This window comes from Aricia agestis, chromosome 17 (genome assembly GCF_905147365.1).
Source record: "Aricia agestis chromosome 17, ilAriAges1.1, whole genome shotgun sequence".
Taxonomy (NCBI): domain Eukaryota; kingdom Metazoa; phylum Arthropoda; class Insecta; order Lepidoptera; family Lycaenidae; genus Aricia; species Aricia agestis.
In genome coordinates, this window is record NC_056422.1 from 6666531 (window position 1) to 6687545 (window position 21015).

The 21015-nt window shown below is 35.6% G+C and overlaps 1 protein-coding gene across 7 annotated transcripts in view; it reads left to right on the plus strand.

Annotated features, from left to right (window-relative positions):
• Positions 1-21015, plus strand: part of LOC121735256 (rap1 GTPase-activating protein 1) — a 330446-nt gene that overhangs the window by 269906 nt on the left and 39525 nt on the right. The window contains exon 2 of one of the 7 annotated variants that reach the window (XM_042126025.1): positions 9501-9527. The exons of the other annotated variants lie outside the window; for them this stretch is intronic. Within the exon in view, the coding sequence (XP_041981959.1) occupies positions 9501-9527 (27 nt within the window). The remainder of the gene's footprint in view (positions 1-9500; positions 9528-21015) is intronic. 7 annotated transcript variants of the gene reach the window in all.

Genomic DNA, 21015 nt, shown 5'->3' on the forward strand with positions numbered 1-21015 from the left:
GTTCTCGAGCGTGCAAAAATTATGTTTGAGTTACCTGACCTTGTTCGTGTGGAGGTTCCGATGACTTTCATTAACTTTCTAATGAGGTCTCCAGTCGGCCTTGGCCAACCGGTATAGCGGATCTGTTCATCTGCATACATTTACATCAATAGAACAGGTTTCAGTCAGTTTTGCTACTGGTTAAATCAGCATCAGCTGTTGCTGCACGTACGAGTAGCGGATGCTGGTTCTCCCTTAGAGGGTAGCCTATCTTACAGCAGGCTTAGCATGGCTACTGTAGAAATGCGAAAGAAATAAAACGCGACAGTTTTTACGGACAAACTGACATATTTCGTTGTTATTCATCACTTCGTAAGAATAAACCTTTCTGATGAGCACGCCTAAGCCTGCCGGTAAAGGATTTGTGAATGTCCAACTTCAAAATCCGAGAAGCCGATAGGGGTGAATAGAATAGATTTGAAGGAACAAAAAAATCTAGAACGTCAGCATTCGTTACTTCATCACTGTGCATTGATAGCGCAGCTGGTAAGCTAAAACAGATGTACAACTTCACGTTAAAACATTAGAATTATTGAGAGGAACATTTCTAGAAAATTGGAAACACATTTATTTACTCTGCTTTTACCTATAGAATATATTTCCCCATTCGGCAATAATATTTTTAAACAATTTTGAGTAGGCACTTAAAAGTAGAGCAGCTTATAATCTTGTTGCCACTTCCTGACTAACGTAACTCTATAGCTGTTCTACGAGCAATTTCATCGACTATTTAACATTACGAGTTCATTACTCCGGTAATGGATGCTCTATAGAGATCTAAAATATCTGGGCCAAACGCGTAAACCTAAACATGTTACATCAGACCTAAGTATACTTAAGTACTATCATTATGATAATAACTCTATTTTATGCTAAGTGCTCACATACGGTTTTGCTCGATAGTTTTACTCCAAATCGAGCAATAACCACCGTGTGGACCGCAAAACTGACAGCTCGAAGGCTCGCTTCGAGCCGGCTCGATGGAATTAAATATGTCAAATATGTCATTTCCTTCGATTCGGAGTAAAACTACTCGTATCGAGCAAAACCGTATGTGAGTACTTAGCATTATTCTTTTGAACGTCACAGTTGTGTAGGGGTAAAGCTTGACTCTCAATTTGGATGTTGTGGATTCAATTCTCACGTCGAGTCTAATGAAATGGTGATTTCTTAATTGTATGACCAGAAAGATTCATGCCTCGGATGGGCATGTAAAAGTCGATCTTGCGTCTGATCTCTCGCTAGTTGTGTTGCTGTGTACGCCTGACCTTGATTGAAACCAAAATTACTATTGCTCTTTGTATGTTTGAATCATTCAAGTTGGTCTGAATGCTGTACTAAAAAGCGATATCCACCAATAACGTTCGCTTGGCCCTACCATGTCTTGATCCGATCTCCCTTTCGTGAGTTGTGCCACAGTTACTTGAATCAAAACCCAACATTAAGCAATTACATTATGCAATACAATGAACCATTATGGCCTTTTCCATGTGATTGATCTGGGTCACGTGATTGAGCTAATGGTTATTGTTTCGCGTAGGGCATAACTAATCAACAATACAAATTACTAAGCAATTAATACGAATAGTAGCTAATACTCATTGTAATATTGACAAACCTACTGATCCGCTGAAACATGGTTTTGCCATGTATGTTGTGGGAATGCTTGAGAGACTCATAGAAAGACGTCTTCGTCTCTTCCTCTCAGTTCTCCCGACCGAGAAGTTGTAATTTCACAGTAATGGCAATTCCAAACTTCAACATTCAAATGAAGGCGATAACGGATGGTTAAATAGACCACCTATTTATTTTGTTCAACTAACGTTCTTAGACCTAAAGATTTTAAATATACTTGTGACATAATATTATATGGTACTGGCTATACAGACTAACAGACACACTATTAAATACGTGTTGCCGTAGCTCGCTTAATATCAGGCAAATCCCGTTCGTTTAGGACCTGTTTCACCACTTCCTGATAAGTGTCAGATAGGCTATCCACAACTTATTTGACAGATTCTCTGTCAAGTTATGAGGTGCATAGCCTATCCGACACTTATCTCAAGTGGTGAAACAGGCAATGAAAAATTTGCTCGACAAAGTACCAGGATGGCATAGCAGACCAAGAGCCTATACTATCCGTTCAGAATAATTTTACCTCGCAATTTCTAACCAGTGATCCTTATGCCGTGGGCACAAAGATTAAAATAGCTTTACCGATTTCATACGAGCTCATCAAATCGTTTAATGCAGCTCACGTCACACCTGTGTCGGTGACGTAAACCTAATTAGCGGTAACTCTCAGTACGTGGAATAGACTTCATAAAACGAGGATCAGAATACAATCCTACAACTTACAAGGATGCTTTTGACACGCGGCAGAAAATTAAAATTAGACTTAAAGCGACGCCTTGATAATTTGGCTGTAGCGATATCGATTATTCCCAGCAATGACTAAAGCTAAGGAATGAAAGTTCATTGTCAGTATTCATCATGTCTTTGTCTTTGAATTACCCATAGCATAACACGTTTGGTCAACTTTTATAACAGAATAATCAATCAAAAATACCTCTGTAAAAGAGTAATTCTAATTTTGCCAACAGAGGAGAGTGATTCAAGCTTCCAAAGTTTGTTCATAGATTGGTTCAAGCATACTTTAATTTGCCCATAGCTTATATGAAATATGTTTATGGTTTTTAAATTACGCCACAAAAACCATTTTGTCGCTTACGCCCTTTTCATTTCTTGTTGTTCCATTAATTCTTGTTTTCTATGAGAGGCTGGGCCGGCCTCTAATAGAAAACAAGCAATCTAAAACATATCCAACACGGTTTTTTTACTTTAACGCGGCGTCACCTTAACGCCGTCAAATTGTACATCACATCCACGCCATTCCACGCTTACCTGTCAATGTAATTTGGCCGAATTAATATGTTACATTTTGAGAGACACTTGTTTGGCATCCTCAGCCCCATACAATCTTTGTAAATCTGTAGCTACTGCTGATTATATTATGTGAATTTTTATGGTAGGAAGAAATTTATCATTATTTTTCTCGTTTGCCTTCTTGTGTCGTACAATATCAAAATTAAGTAATTGTTTAAATAAACAAAAGAAATGAAGGTGCAATAAGATATATTCCAAACAGGAGGAATATCATATTTTTTCCGAATGTAATGGAACTTGCGCAAACGAAATTTCTTTATTTCCTTTAATAATAATTAGAACTAAAATTGAATGTCAACGAAATTTAACTTTTAACACGGGAAGATTTTTGTGTTTGTTTTTTAGTTAAAGTTTGCCAAATTATACTCGTTATGCGGAGTCGCCGGCGGTCTGGCGAAAAATGAAATAAAATTTTCTCATTTTCGTTGAGAGTGCACCTGACGATGAAAATAGGGAAAATCGACATCCAAAATAACCCGTTAATGTTGAGTTTAGATGAAATCGCATTTCGGTTTCCATGGAAAATGAATATCTAAGGCGTAATTCTGTAATTCATTTTCATAACATTTAGCTAAGAATTTTTCGTTAAAATGTTTTTACCGAAAATGGCTTCACCTCGAACAAAAGCAACTTACCCTTGGAAAGACAAAAGGAATTTTATAGACTTTCCAAAACAGACTTCTAGTTATTTGTTCACAAAAGAAACTGGGGAAAAAGGTAAAAATAATGAGGTAAACCAAAAAGCTGTAACTTTTGTTCGACCCAGTGCATAATATTAAAAATTTTCGCGCAAATAGCGTGAAAATTCTCTACGTATAGTCTAATGACTACGTAGATAATTTTAAATAATTTTTATTCATATTTATTGAACACTTATTTAATTAAATGGTTTAATTCAACGAATTCCCTAGTCATTTAACAAATAGCTGATTCAACCAAATGACTGCGACATATAATAATGTTCCGCAAAAGGACACGTCGCCAAACTGTCTGCGAGCTAAGGATCGGTCCTATTTCGGTACCCTCGTATTACGCCCTTGAAATACTCTACAATCGGCGCTGCTTGCTTCTCTTGCATATTAAAGTTTGTAGTGTTTATTGTTTTAACATTGAATAAATAATGACATTATAAAGATGTCACAGAGTGCGTTATTTGTTTTACACACTTTCGTTTTGAATCGTAACGAATTATCCCTTTTCAAATTTTTTTTGGCTTAGTTAATTTCTTATACGATTATACGATTTAGTTATGTATAGTAACTAAATCGTGTAATCGTAGAATAAATTTAAAGATTTAAGGTTATTTTCAAAGCAACAATGATTTAAAACTCTAAATTTGCTCTAAGCTCCGAGGTATATGCAAAACATATTTAGCGTGATACCTGCACCAATGCTACAGTAACTGAAAACTCGTAAAGGGATCAAGATAATTTGATAGACCCAATTTGCCTAAGCGATTTATCAACTTGGCCATAGATAATATCTGCGTAATTTGTGGAGCCCTGATCCTATTAAACTTTGCTCCTTGGGCTTAAGCCAATTCTAATAAATGGTTTTATAACAGGGAAAGTTACATTAAATTTTATTTTTATTGAAAAGTAGATGTGATAGATGATAGATGGAAACCAATTTTTGTTCGGTACAAAAATTATGCCATGTTCTTTACGAGAACCTTATATATGTCCAATTTTCACACCAATTTGTTATTAAAATCGCTTGAAGAAATAACGGCAGACAGACAGAAAGACAGACAATTATGTGCTTTTACTTAGAATTCTGGGTCTCTTTAACCTAAATAAATGTTTGAAACGAAATGTATACCTTGGTACGAACAAAATGTAACAAAGCGACACAAAAAGGATATGGGCGAAAAGCCCATACCATAATATAAAATAAAAAAAAAACTAAAATATATTTTGATTGAACACCAAAAACTTCCAATAGTTACGAAATATCACAAAATTTGAATTTATGTTTAAAGATATTTGAAATGTAAACTTTATTCAACTGTTTCTACGTAACTTGGAACGTTCCTATGCAAATATGGACCACCTATATCAATAAAATGATAAAACTGTGTACGTGCTCCCCGGCAGTTACATATTTCCTCAAATATTCTTGTTCCATAGCCTTATAGAAGAGCAAGCAAGCAAGAATTTCTCAATTTTTCATCTAGCGGTCTACGAAAACTGTAGGATATTCTATATAATGTAATTAATATTGGGCTTATTAATGTAGAGTATACATTTTACTCCAAACATAATTTAATTACTAGTCACCTAACAATTGCAGGTTTTAATTTTGTGATTTTAAAGTGAACTCAAATTATGTCGCGCCAAAAGTGTCCTGATACTCTTCCCAAAGGCATAATCCAGCAAGATCGAATAAATAAATAAATAAAGACTTATGATATGCCCAACTTATTGCCAACTTCCTAACTAAACTTTTAAATACATTTTTTTTTCAACGATGGATTCGAACCCGCCATCTTCCTCTCAGTAGACTATAGAGGCGTCAAATTACAAACAGGCTACTGTGTTGCGCCACATTGTGCTCATATCAACATCAAACAGCGCGATAGCAAAGTATTGATTCACGCTATCTGTACTGAGAAACGAAATAATCATCTGTGTCTATTATTGATGGCGACGTCTATGATATAGAGTATAGACTATCATAATATAGTACTGCCAGAAAAATTGATTTTTAGTCCTTCCTAGTTATGACTTATGTCAAATCAACGTACCTGTACCCACGGCCTACCCCGATTTTACTCTTAGGGCCTTTTCACCACTTTCTACCGGAGTATCTACAACTTATTTGACAGATTCTCCATACTCTATATTCTGTCAAGTTAAGTGGTCGATAACCTATCCGGCACCTATCAGAAAGTGGTGAAACAGCCCCTTAATCTAAGATGAATACTTTGATGCTGTAACAACCCTTCGATTCGAAGGGTTAAGAATTATTATTTATTAACATTATTATTTTTAACAAAAAATTAAAACCGACTTCCAAGGTAAAAACAATAATAATATGAACTAAAAAGTATTAAATAACTCTTACTCTATAATAGTGCCTTTTTCAGAATTCATCGAAAACCTCAACTATTTCTGTACATACTACAGTCTTCATTACATTGAAGTCGGTACCAGCTAATTTTATTGTGAGTTCAGTCAATGTCAGAATACCTATCTGAAGCTTTTGGGACTGGTACCGACTTCGAAGTTATGAAGACTGTAGTATGTACAGAAATAGTTGAGGTTTAGATGAATTCTGAAAAAGGCACTATTATAGAGTAAGAGTTATTTAATACTTTTTAGTTCATATTATTATTGTTTTTACCTTGGAAGTCGGTTTTAATTTTTTGTTAAAAATAATAATTTCACTCTTTTTAGTTATCTACAAGATAAGGCTTTATGCGTAAATAATCACTACGAATGTTAAATATTCACATTATGTTACTGTAAGCGAAATTGTGGTAAATGCTTGCAGTTATCTAAGCGATGCTGCAATTTAAAAACTTTTATCTTTAAAGGTTCAGGAGTTCTGTTCAGTGCCTTTGGACCAAGAGACACCTTCGTATGAACTCTCTCTTATTCGTAACATATGTTTAAGTTACTAGAAACAATATTTTAACCACTATGAGTCTTTTGATAAATTTCAAGGATTTCCCTCGATTGCTCATAGATTCCATCATCAGCTCACCACTTTCGTAATTATCATACAAAATCAAGATTATATCCTATACAACAACACAAGAATTTTGAAAATCGGTCTACAAACAGCGAAATAATCACCAAAAACATCTGCTTAGATGCAAAATATCACGAAAAGCATCAATAATTGGGTCATAATGTGATGACCCATGGCATAATTATGATTTTGATGATGATGATCAAATAAATTGATGTGTTGGCTTATGCTTTCAGTTCTTTAAACAACGCCGAAATCCCCGAACCCGTATCTATAAGGATTCAAAAGTTCTGTTGGGTACCTTTGGGTCCAGGGTATAATCCGATGCGAAATCCTACTTTTTGGTAGCATTTACCTCGAATGCTTCAGAAAAAATTAAAATCACTATATGTTCCATACAAATTTTAAGGAGTCCCCTCGATCCCTCCAGGATCCCATCATCAGATCGCCACTTTTGTGAACATGGTACCAAATTTGAGTTAAACCCTATACAACACAAAAATAATTTTGAAAATTGGGTCACAAACGGCTGAGTTATCGTTGAACATACAAAAAAAAAAGATACATACAGCCGAACGTATAACCTCCTCCTTTCTGGAAGTCGGTAAAAATACACACCAAACAAGAATTAACGACAATTTTTTATAGTTTTGAGATTAGACTAATATGAAAGGCTCTGGCCTCTGGATTAGTATACAATATTATATTAAAGTTCTATTTCACCGAGAAGGGGAAGCTGTATGTATTTTAAAATTAGACCACGAAACCTCGCCGAAAGCGAAATATTTTCGCGACAATCCCCGGGAAATCTGTAAATTCTTAAGCGGGGACACTATTTCTTATACTTTATAGGAGCAATATCTTAGGCGATATCTTCGCTCGCTTTATTTTCTGATTTATTCATGTCCCACCATAAATTGTTGTGATAAGCTTTTGTACACCAAAATACGAACATTTGTATATTCAGCGCGGTGAACGTGTTATTTTTGTTGGTTAAGCTGTTTGCTTCTTTCTGTTTTTTATTGCTAGAGCAGGGTTAAATTATAACATAATCTTATATATAAAATTCTCGTGTCACAATGTTAGGCCGCGTACTCCTCCGAAACGGCTTGACTGGTTTTAACCAAATTTTATATGCATATTCAGTGGTTCTGAGAATCGGCTACTGGGTACTTTTTATATTGATAAGTGCATTTGTTGAATAAATAATAGTAAATTATTACAACTCGAGACTGACGGCGACCATTGTTTGTGCGACGGGATAGCGATGGACGTTGCCATGGTGACATACTTATTTAGTCACTCCAATAAAATAATACGGGCGAAAATTACTTTATATAAGGGCAAAGAAACGTTTGCCGGGACAGCTAGTTTAATATAGAATTTTGTGTAAAAGTTAACTCTATACAGTAGACTCAAACACACCCTAAGGAATTATCACTTTGTTTTCTTACAGTTTTTACCCATCAATTCCCAAGCGGCACCCGGGTGCCGCATAACAATTGAATATATATCGTGTCTGATATTCCCACGATCGAGGTATTACATATCACTGTGTAGTATACACTATACAGTGTGTTAGTGTAAACACCGTTATCCTTGAAAACATCAAATGAGTCCGTCAAAATGAACAACTTTTTCTAAGAGAACAATGCAAACTCAAAAAAAAAAATGCCGTCTTCATACCCATACGGATGCCCGAATCGGCAATTTGTATGGGTATGAAGATGGATTTTTTTGAATTCCCAGCATTGTTCTTATAGAAAAAGTTGTTCAATTTTACGGGCTCATTAAGATGGTTTCAAGGATAACGGTGTAAATTACACTTAACATCTTGTATATTCTATATATTGTTGGTATACGCGGTAGAGCCATGCTTCGGCACGAATGGGCCGGCTCGACCGGAGAAATACCACGCTCTCACAGAAAACCGGCGTGAAACAGCGCTTGCGCTGTGTTTCGCCGAGTGAGTGAGTTTACCGGAGGCCCAATCCCCTACCCTATTCCCTTCCCTACCCTCCCCTATTCCCTTCCCTTCCCATCCCTACCCTCCCCTACCCTATAGGGAATAGGGTAATCCCTATTCCCTCTTAGGGTAATCCCTATTCCCTCTTAAAAGGACGGCAACGCACCTGCAGCTCTTCTGATGCTGCGAGTGTCCATGGGCGACGGAAGTTGCTTTCCATCAGGTGACCCGTTTGGTCGTTTGCCCCCTTGTTTCATAAAAAAAAACACATGTGGGATTTTTTTTACCAAATTGGGGTTATGGTGTTTTTATAATATTGTGTATCTGTATGTATGTGGAGTTTTTCAACAACTTCTCTGTAGCGAACAATTCTGTACCAGGCATTCATAAAACTAAGGAGGCTTAAACATCTTTCAGGGATTTAGAGCCAGAACCAACACTTGCCATTGTCGTCTCGATATAAGCCGATCACTCTCGCGTCGATGATTTGCTTAAAGCCTCCTGCACCCGTAGCATGGCTACAGTAGATATACGAAAGTATAGAAAGTACAGCGGAGATAAACTGAAGGTGCCGCGCCGTTCCGATCTCATTATATTTGATTTTTGTCGATCGCGGCTAGCCGCGGTAAAGATCGGAACGGCACCTTCAGTTTATCTCCGCTGTTTGTCTATACTTTCGTATTTCTACTGCACTGTAGCCATGCTACGGGTGCTGATCTAAGAGAGTATCGATACAGATATAATAATTTTGTACCTTATTGCGAACTTGTAAGGTTTAAAAGCAGGATTTGGAGATTTTTCTATGTTTCAGTTTTTAACTTACATGTTAATAATGATAATTATTTTGTTTCAGGTATTCTTCAGTGACCAAACTAGTTCGGTGAGAAATGTGTCTAATGCATGTTTATATGTTTTTAACTCATATTTTGTGTTATAAATTATAATTGCTTAGCTACATTATAGAACAAAATTGCAGTTAACATTCTCAAATCAGAGAAATATGTCTTAGCTCTGTCACATTCGCCTACTGACCCGGCAAAGGTTGTTTTGCCATATATTTTGTTGAAATTAGCTTGAGAGCCTTAAAGGGAGATCCTAAGACCGCTTCAGTTCTCATTTTAGGCGTCGTGTTGTAATGATATAACTCCTTTCAGAACCTCCAACTTACGGAGAAACTTTTTGATTGATTAAGAATTATGTACTGAATGATCAGCGTCAACTTCAACATTGGCCATGAAAAAAGTGGCACACTAAAATTTTATCAAAATTGGTCATCCCTGCTTTCGTACAAGTTTGGCAACAAACATGAGAATTTTAACGTTAAAGTTATTAATAACTCAGCGCTTTCATTGTTTTCCTCAAACTCAATTGTTACTAGCTGATACCACATAAACTTATACCGCAGTTAAGACAATGTCACACTGTGCTTGTAACTAGCACTTAATATAGCTGTTAAATTGACATAGTTGCAGTTGAAATTAGTATGTAAAAGTGACATATTATTATAATAAAATTAAAATAAACGGAAACATAACTAATGCAAAAGCTCTAGCAGAGCTTTTTAATCATATTTATAGCTTTCTTATAATAATGACTCGATGTTAATTGCAATTTCTATCGCGCGGAAATTCGTTTTAAGTATTGACTATTGGTACTTAATTTTTATCCGCGATAAAAACTTTAATACGCCCTTTAAAGAGACTAAAGGGACAGACGTGCAAGTAAGTACGCGGACTTATGACTTGACGACCTTAATCGCCTATGTATCAGCAAAGAGCAAAGCAAGCCTGGGGGCATGGTAATCCAGTGTGAGCGATTCTCGTGTGTCACCGACGCGAGCCGAGTAAGTTTGCAAACTTAAAACCCGCGTACTTTAAGTTCGTACGTCTATCAGGCACTTAAGAGACTTTCCCACACATCTATATCGTATACCAAAATCGGTTTTTTGGCTTAAATATGTAGAGGCCACAGAAAGATACACCTTTGGCTTTATATTATTGGTATGGATTATAGTGTACCTTGACTATGCCTGCTACTGGTACGTGCAAAGCCGCTTTATTGCAACGCTGGCGTGGCGCATTTTTTCCGTTTTCCTATTCAAGCCTGTGCATTTTTCATTCGTGTGTATTCATACTGAAATATCTTCGCTCAATACTTGAGTAAGGCGCATTCGAAATTCGAAATATGAATTTAATAACGCCGTCTTTGTTGCTCTTATTTTCAAAATTATTGTTTTTTTTATCACTAATTCTAGATGTTTGTGCAAAGACATATTCGCTGTGGTTTGGTTACAGTATTTTTCTTTAAATACTTTCTGTAAAGCAATAATGGAAATGTTTTTCTATAAAAAGTGTTCAACTTCCTCTCGATAGTCTGGCGAGGCAGATCACAGATGACAAGTGAAAATCGTGAAATGGGATGCTCTGGTTGCATATTGAAATTTATAATATCATGAGTTATGATGTACCGTACGTGTACGAAAAATCTTAAAAACCTACTTTATTAAAAATAAAGTATGTATAGCATTAAGTTTACACACCTTCAAGTAACAATAAAATAAAATATACTCATACACACATAAAGATCCAAAATATCTTAACTTTATGCTTGCGAAAAAAAATTGCTTATGCCCAGTTTCTGAGTTCTGTTAACCGGGGTTTCTCTTCTTTCTTTACTATTGCTTTTGATTGGCTAACGTCAAAAAATTTACCAATCAACAACAACGCTCGTGAAAAGATAAACCTAATGCCTGGTTTATCTTTTCACGAGCGTTGTTGTTGATTGGTAAAATTTTTTCACGTGGGCAACTACTTGCGTCATTAAAATCGGACCAGTACCTTCAGAGCCCATTCAAACCTTTCCTGTTTATTAAAATATAGACAAAAAACAAAACAATATAAATAAAAGGAAAGAAAACCACATAGTAGAACTATCCACTGTAGGTATATACCGTTTTCCGTATGGAAGAAAATAGTTCTAGTCTGAAGTATTTTCAAAGGGCCCTTCTAGAGGTCGGCCATAACGGCTTTGTTTAGATGTTGCCATTCCAACCCTTGACCTTTCTGCTGCCTGGTATATTGTACTTGTGACCTGCATCTCTTCGCAACGACCAATACGTTGATTGTTTTTAAGAATCCATACTAAAGGCCTGTTTCACCATTTTCTGATAAAGTGCCGAATAGGCTATTCACAGCTTTTTTGACAGATTCACCATACTTCATCTGTCAAGTTAAGTGGTGGATAGCCTATTTGGCACTTATGAGGAAGTGGTGAAACATACCCTAAGGGCCTGTTTCACCACTTTCTGATAAAGTGCCGAATAGGCTATTCACAGCTTTTTTTTTACAGATTCTCCATACTTCATCTGTCAAGTTAAGTGGTGGGTAGCCTATTTGGCACTTATGAGGCAGTGGTGAAACAGGCCCTAAGTACCTATAATAAATATTGGGAATAAGAAAAGTGCTTCGCAACAAAACTATGAGCGGTATTTGCTTAAAAAGTTAAAGAATTCAACATAATATTATTATTGCCACACTAAGGGCCTATTTCACCACTTCCTGATAAGTGCCGAATGGGCTCTCCATGGAGAGCCTCCATACTTCATCTGTCGTTAAGTGGTGCACCACTTAACGACAGATGAAGTATGGAGATTGGAGAACCTGTCAAAAAAGTAGTGAATAGCCTATTCGGCACTTTATCAGACAGAAGTGAAACAGGCCCTAAGTTATTTGAATCAATTAATTTTGATCATAGACTTTGAATCAATTAATTTTGTATATAATAAAAAAACCGGGGTGGACGGGCAGACAGACTGAGGAAAATTATAAAGGTTCCTTGTAGTTACTCAGTAACTTTAATAAATCATCTACCAACACATACTAATAAAACCTAGTATAACGTAGGCTCAACAATATAAGCTTACAAATACGTTTATGAAACTTTCAGTTTAAAATTTTCTAGGCAGCCTAGGCAATAAAGTAATATTTTATAGGACGCCTAGAACTTGGGTCTAGATGCTAGCGCAATACCTTAGCATATAACTTTGCCTGTAGCGTTTAAATTTCGAAGTTCGCTGAAGCAACGTAATATGTTCGATAGACCTCAATTTGTGCGTTAGATCGACTAGAATATTGCCTACAGTCTTTAGTCTAGGTCTTATATTAGGACTAAACTCTAGAATAGAGCTAGAATGCTGTACCTAAATGTTACAGCTGATAAAATATATCGTTTACAGTCCATGTTCAAATATTAAAAGAGAATTTTGAAAATCGGTTCACAAACGGCGAAGTTATGGTAAACCTAAAAAAAAGTACAGACGAACATATAACTTCCTCCTTTTTGAAAGTCTGTTAAAATAACGCATTTTGATTTTGCCTAAACTACTATAATTATCATGTCAACGTTTCGCACGTAGCATCACGTAATGGCAAATAAAACGTAATTAACGTGTACATTATTGACATTGTTTGGGCGGCGTTTCTAGGCGGGCGGTTTCTGGGCGGGCGGGGTGAACGACCCCGCTAATAACTTCCGCTTACCTGTGCCTAGACCTAGGCGCAGGCTTAATGATGAACCGACGCGATTGTTAATTCCAACTGTATATAAATGTAGTAAGTTTTCATAGCAATATAATGGCACATTGGAATAATTTTTCCTTGTAGAAATTATGATGCACATATTAATATTAAATGCAAGAAAGAAAAGAGAAAAGTGTCTCTGTATTTTACCACATCAAAGTTTTGAAGGACACCGCTGAACCAATGAATCTCAGGAAATGAACAAAATATTATAAGGATAGTTTTAATATGAGAAGAGCGTCCGTGGCCTAATGGTCATGTAATGGTAATCTTTGGTTCGCACTCTTAGAGGGTGCAGGTTCGAACCCGGGTGGAGGCGTGTACCTATGAGACATTTTCTGATCTCAAGTACATAATACGGACGCTCGTTCGGTGAAGGAAAACATCGTGAGGAAACCCGCACATAGTTGGTCCCAGACGTATTGACTATTTCTTTCCTCTGGACTAGGGCGACTATGATGCGAGAATGCCGTATGCGCTTGGGCAACCACACGGACATTTAAATATCTTGTCCCAGGTACTACAGTATTTGAGGAGTGGTTACTTCGCTCCGAAAAATACTGTATACATCATCCATAACCGATGTAAAGGCCTAGTTTTTTTTTACATGAGAGAAATGTACGGTTCACGAGCTGCACCAACAAAATCAATACCTAATGTATAATACTTACTGATATCAGCCAATTATCAAAACTACCTTTGCTTCCAACATGTAAATGCAAATCACTGCTTGCATTAATTTCATGGCTTTCTGCTTTTTCTTCATTAAAAAAATAACTCTTTCTTGCAAGTTAAATTAATCTGTTTCCCACAGTACCCCATAGTTTGTGGTCAATAGCACAGAACTCTCACGGTACGCGAGTAGGCGGTTAGTATAACTTTTCTAATTTCCATTTTATGTCGGCATATTCATAGCTTACTTGGCTTGTATAGTTGCATGTAATCACTTATGTGTGGTTTTAGGTATTTTTTACATTAAAACATTTAATTTTTGTTCACGTAAGGATGGTTTGTACGTTCTTTATCTGATAGCAAGTAGAAATGTAGCAAATAATCGTGAAAATAAATGTTGGCTCATAATCTTTGGCATCATAATATGGTATCTACCTTGAACAAATAAAATCTGTACGAAGAATGTAATTTTCAAGAATTAATGAAAATATAATCTATGGATAAAAACTATGTTCGGATAAACGAGATTCTTCTTGAAGGTGGAAAAGGCAAAGGGTCCTAATTTCTCCAAGAAATTAATAACTGATAGTTTCTAATAGCGTTGAACTCTAATAGTCCTACAAAGTGACATTTACCATCCTTTGTGGTCCTTTATAAGGCTTCTCCGAAGTATCGACAGGCCTGCCAACTTCTGCCTCCGGGCAACATCTTGCTTCAAAGGGAATCCTCTACTAAATCTTTGACAGCAAATATCAATTTTCTTTTCTTCAAAAGCCGACTTCCTTTTGGATATTTTACTTGTGAGAAAAACTGTCGTAGGCTTAAAGCTAAGTACTCAGTTTCATCAGTTTTGCTCTATAGTTTTACTCCAAATCGAGCAATTATATAACCTCCGTGTGGACCGCAAAACTGACAGCTCGAAGGCTCGCTTCGAGCCGGCTCGATGGAACTAAATATGTCAAATATGTCATTTTCTTCGATTCGGAGTAAAACTATCGAGCAAAACGTATGTGAGTACTATAGCATTAAAGCTACAAGCTCTTTTGTTAAGTGCCCAGAATCAATGCCGCCATCTTGCAAAGTGTCACAGGGACAACTATTTCACACTCAGATCCCCAGTCAATGTCATGAAAATGTGATTGTGATTTGGACAAAAGAAAAGCGCTGGTGTAATTTGGAGTTGCAGCTGCAATGCATTGCAAAAACCCAATAGCTTTGTCCACATTGTGCCTTATTTTGTTCATGAAGGGCATGCGTTATAGCGAAGTCAAAATCGCACGTGAGGAATTCCCGCGACGCTATGACACTTTTCTTTCCAACGCGGGTGGATTTCGACGCATTCAATTATTGAATATGCCAAACGAAAGTTGAATAAAAAGATGATGACGAAAATTGAATATGAAATTGCATAATGTGGACATAGCTATTAGCTACGTCCACACTATGCGATTTCGTCTTCAATTTTCGTCATCTCCTTTCATCCAACTTTCGTTTTGGCGCATTCAATAATTGAATGAGTCAACGAACGCAACGCCAACATTCTTATTTTTGTTTTTTGGTTACGGTCAGAGGGCATGCGTCGCGGGCATGTCTCACGTTCGTGTTGACTGCGTTATAACGCATGCCCGTGACGAACAGAAAAAGGCACAGTGTGGACAAAGCTTATGATTTATTTTATATTATTATTATAATTAAAGTCGCGAAAATCCTTGCAGGTTTTCCTTAAATTAAAGATGAAATACGATGATTAAAATTAGTGCTTTTTGCAATTACCGCACGACATTATCAACCGAGACGTACTGATTGAATCCATTGTCGATAGACCACTAAAATTTCATGCGACCTACATCTATCGACTGCGCTTTACTCGGCCCATACTAAAACATACTCTATTCCATTCAATATAAATGCCATTTTAGCTAAGCCACTAGAACGGAAAAAAGAAAATGAGAAAATGTACGTCTTCAATGCAGTACATGTCTTGAAGATTGTCGGGTCCATGTGTGTGTGACATCGTTTGATTTTTCTTGCTTTATTGGAAATAGTTACGTATTATGAGTTTATTTGTTGCCAAATCGTTTATTTTGTTGCCAAAAACTTGCAAATTTGTTAGTTTTCGTTGCTTAGAATAAAATTAATCATTTATTGTACTTACTCCCTTTCTAAAAAATGCACAACACTAAATATTGATGAGTGGCGCTATATTTATATTGTATAATCTTTTGACACTGACTGTTATACGAGTTTTATCGTAAAAAATATTAATATTACTATTACTGAAACGTCTGTAGTGTTGATCTTTTTAAAAGCACGGGGTCTAATTACTATTAGAATACTAAGCTAACTGTAGAAAATATGATCTCATCATCATTATATTTCAAACACTACTTATTACTTTTTGTGATCTTACTTCCAAGATCTTTACGGTTCGCTGATTTCAAACGGTTTTGGACTTCGGTATAGTTTAGTACAGTGTTTTTCAACCTCTGGGTCGCTTTTGTAGGCGGGTCGCCAAAGGTGGAGACAACAGTTTCTGTAAAAAACAATAAAGATTAGAAAGAGTAGAAGAATTTTAAGAAATGGAAAAGCAAAGGGACGCGAAATATTTTTTCATACTTATAGGGGTTCGCATCATAAAAAGGTTTAAAAACACTGGTTTAGTTCATTTGAATATCAGGTTCATAATCTAATATAACATACAATGGTAACGATTTCCTTTATAGGTGTGAAATTCTCATGCGATGGTCCGCTTAAAACAATTTTTACGCTGGATTATACAAATTGGTCATGCAATTGTTTTTGGTAGAGATTGCAAATTGTTTTATAAGATGTCGTCTTTGGAATCTCTAAGAGAAAAATTTAAAGAAATAAGAATTCTGACCGTCACATCTCAATACATTTTGGAAAATCTCTTATATGTTAGAAAGAACATAAATATTTTCAAAAAGAAAAGTGATAATCATAATGTAAATACTAGAAATAAGAACAAGTTAGCAATACCAATGTTCAGACTAGCCAAAATAAGCAAATCCTTTAAAGGCCAATGTATACGCCTATACAATAAAATCCCAGAAAATGTTCAAAATCTACCTTTAAACAAATTTAAAAAAGCAGTTAAAGAACGCATGTGTGCTAAAGCGTATTATAAAGTCAATGATTTCTTCGAGGACAGCACACCTTGGGAATAGGGTGGCTCCATGCAGGTTACTTTTCTTTTAATTTTGTTACATAGCTGTAAGCCATAACATTGTAATTTTCCATTTTTTTTTGCAAAAGATGGCCCCGTGCGAGTTTCTTACGCCGGTTCTTCTCGGCGGGGTAGTTCCCGAACCGGTGGTAGGCAACGTAGTTTCTTCGTTCGACTTTCAAAAAGTGTATCATGATACCCATTTTGAATAAAAAGATATTTTATTTTATTTTTATTTTTTTTTGCTTTTGGTGGCATAAAAAAATGTAAGAGGTAGCTTAAATGCCTTGATGGACAGTTCGGACTAGAGAAGACAGATATGACTTTATAGACAGTTTAGGTAGACAAGTAGGTGCATACTGCATACAGATATGATACGCCTTAAAATAAATCTATTTTCAAAAAAATTTTTTGACTACATGTGTAAAATTAGAGTTAACAGTGGTTAGATATTTCATAACAACAACTGATGCTAGTTTGTAACTTGTGTAAGAACAAGATCGCATAAATATGGTGCTCATAAGCATTTCATGTCACAGTACCATGTCGTGAACAGAAATGACATGACATCATCTTGTCATCGTGATCATGTAACCGCGGCCTAATCCACTACAGTCACGACCCGATTCACAAACAAAAAAAGGGCACAGTTAGAAAAAAAGAAAAAAATATGCATCGATTTGAACATGCCCAACAAATCGCTTGTTTCCGAATCACGAATTTTATGACTTGATTGAATTTTGTTTCGACAGCCACGTTAGATTTTTCGGTTCGAATCACATTTCATACGAATGCAAATTAATATCAATATAGGTATGAATTTACTATTATATAAATGTGCTGCTACCGATGTCTAAGGAGTACTGAATATTTCAGCTACGGTACTACAAAAAAAAACAAAGTCTTTCTTTCAACCAATTTTATTGTTCTATTAAAAATAAAAATATATAAGGCACTATTATAATATTAGAACCATAATATCGCAACATAAGATAATGTACTAACTATTAAATGTACATTGTACATGAGTCATGACTCATGACACATCAATTTAATTGGTAATCAAGAGCATTTTTTAAAGAAAGTCAGCCAAGTGGTATCTTTGCTTATTTAGCCATTAATTAGTGAAACCCAGGGGAAATATTAGGGGAATCCCGCTAATGTCTGGCGGCATTTGCGGATACCCGCATACGGAACCCATTACTATGTGTATTTTTACCCTGATTTAGAGTTGGCATCAAGCAAATAATGGATTTTAACCTAGTTTATCTACACATTTAGATTTTTTGTTACCATAGAAAAAACAAATAAAGTACGTCTACTTTAGAAATACCGAATATCAGAGAAAACGATTTATAGGCAGATGGCGGACCTACGTAATTTGGTAACGTTATCTCAAACCCAGCTGAGATATCACGACTAACATTGAATTGACATAGCTTGTCCAAATGACGTAGTATTAATATGTCCGCATTCTGGCTTTGAAACCATTAGTTATCTGATAATACTTAACTGCAGACAGAAATATTTAATTATGATTAAACTTTAATTTCATGTGGAATTTTACAGATAATGTATGGAGCTTAATGTCAAAATCTTAATTTTGTCACATTTAACATTTAAGTACTTAATTAATATTCGTCTTAGTGTAAGTACTCACATACGGTTTTGCTCGATCGAGCAATCACACATACATTCAGTATTGCTCGATAGTTTAACTACATTTCGAAGGAAATTAGCTACGACTAATAAAAACTAAGGAAGAGTAAGTTCTGTGTCAAAAATTTGTCAAGCCGGCTCGATTCGAGCCTTCAAACTGGCCCGATGCGAGTCATCGAGCTGTGAGTTTTGCGGTCCACACGGTGGTTTTTGCTCGATTTCGAGTAAAACTATCGAGCAAAACCGTATGTGAGTACTTAGCTTAAGAGTGCGGCAGTTAGATGAATATTATGTTCACTGTTTCAGCTAAAAAAGAACAAACAATAAAATTAAAGGCAATAAAAACACGTCTGTAATGAATTAGTGATGGAAATAGAAAATTAATGTATCGATTTACGTAATTGCAGCAATGATGTTTAATTGGTTTGCGAAATCCCGTTTCCGCGATTTGCGCATCACTAGCCTTTGTTCTTAGTGACGCATAGGGGTGGCGAAAATTAGCTGTGAATCCATACTAATATTATAAATGCGAACGTGTCTGTCAGTCTGCCTGTCTGTCCGACTGACTGGCCCTCTGTTTGTCTGCCTGTCTGTCTTTTTGTTACCTCTTCACACCGCTGAACCGATTTTTCTGTAATTTGGTATGGCGATACTTTGAGTCCTGGGAAAGGTCATTAGATACTATTTATCCCGGAAAAATGTTCCGTTCCCGCACGACAAACAAAATATATTTGTGCAACGGAGTAAGAAGTTACAGGCGTTACCTAGTTTTAATATAATTCAAGTCCGCCTAGGGTTGTCACTTGTTAGGTTTCTCTAAAATCCTGAATCCCGAATCGGTTATCTTGCTTACAGAAAATTATTCACATTAAATTCTGTTCATTAACTACAATAATTATGTCGGCTGTTTAAATGCAAAAACGTCGTTTAATATTTTAACCAAAGCATTTTATTCTTCCCAACTTATTTATTATTACCAATTTTATTTAGATATTGTGACAACCCTATCCTTTGTGGGCTGTGATGTTTACAATTACGAACTTTTTCGAAAAACTCGGATTCACTTTTGAGCATCGTTACGGGATGCTAGTTACGCCGTTACGCGTCAACTTTTTTACCTAATTAAAAATTCTGTAACTCCGCAACAAGGTTACTATTGGCGTACGTTAACTTTTTTACCTAATTAAAAATTCTGTAACTCCGCAACAAGGTTACTATTGGCGTACGTTAATGTCAACTGTTGTTTTTGAATGGCAGTGCGTTTGGCTCATTAAAAAACCCGGGTATCCCGTAATTAATGAGGTTACGTACATCACTAATGTGAAAATGTTGATGGAATGAATGAAATAAAAATTGAACAAAAGTTTTGATTTTTTGTACGAATGAAAATATGTTTTGTATGTATGAATGAAAATAGTAGGTACTTAGTTTTAGGTTTATAAATAAGTTTTAGTGCTTTTTAGTACTGAGTATAATTATCGGATACGGAAAATGCACGAGGGTAAGTTTAGAATAAGTAAAATGAAAGGAAACGAGGAAAAAGTATCCTTATCCTGTATTGTTCTATAAATAAAGACGATTCACGGAAATTCCAATATCGATTTTCCTTCAGTGAAAATATTAATTTAATAATACTTTGAGCGTTTTAAATTTTAATTGTATATTTTTAATTTATAATGTGTAATACATAAAGAAAATCCATTAATGAAAGTGACGATATTTTTTTCACATTTCAATGATTCATTAATCATTATCATTGAAAATTTAAATGTAAAAGAAGAAAAAATATCGTAAAAAGCCTAAAAGGCAAAAGCTCGCCTACTCTACTAACACAATAGTCAAGTGCTGATAAAATGAGATTTAAATTCTAACCCCTATTACCTAATCAATAGAGTGCAGTTTACGATAAAATCTTTACATCACAATGCAACATGAGAACATTATTCTGAAGTATTCGTGGAGATTTAACTAGTGCCATTGTCTGTGTGGCTTTGTTGATTCATATCATGAACCTATTCTTTTTAATTAAAGGGAAGGTTGAATTTATAGTTCTCAACCTTTTTTAGATACGGCCCTAGATCTTTATCTGTTAGTATTGTTTTCCGAAGGCTTTATATTCCTATAGATGTTCTTGGTATCTATTAGGTAACAGAAAAAGAAATATATACTGGCTGCTTTATTTAGTACTTGACAAGAATAGAAGTTGATGAAATAATTAATAAAAAAAGCTATAATGAAATGAAATGAAATTAAATAGTTTATTAAATCAAGTT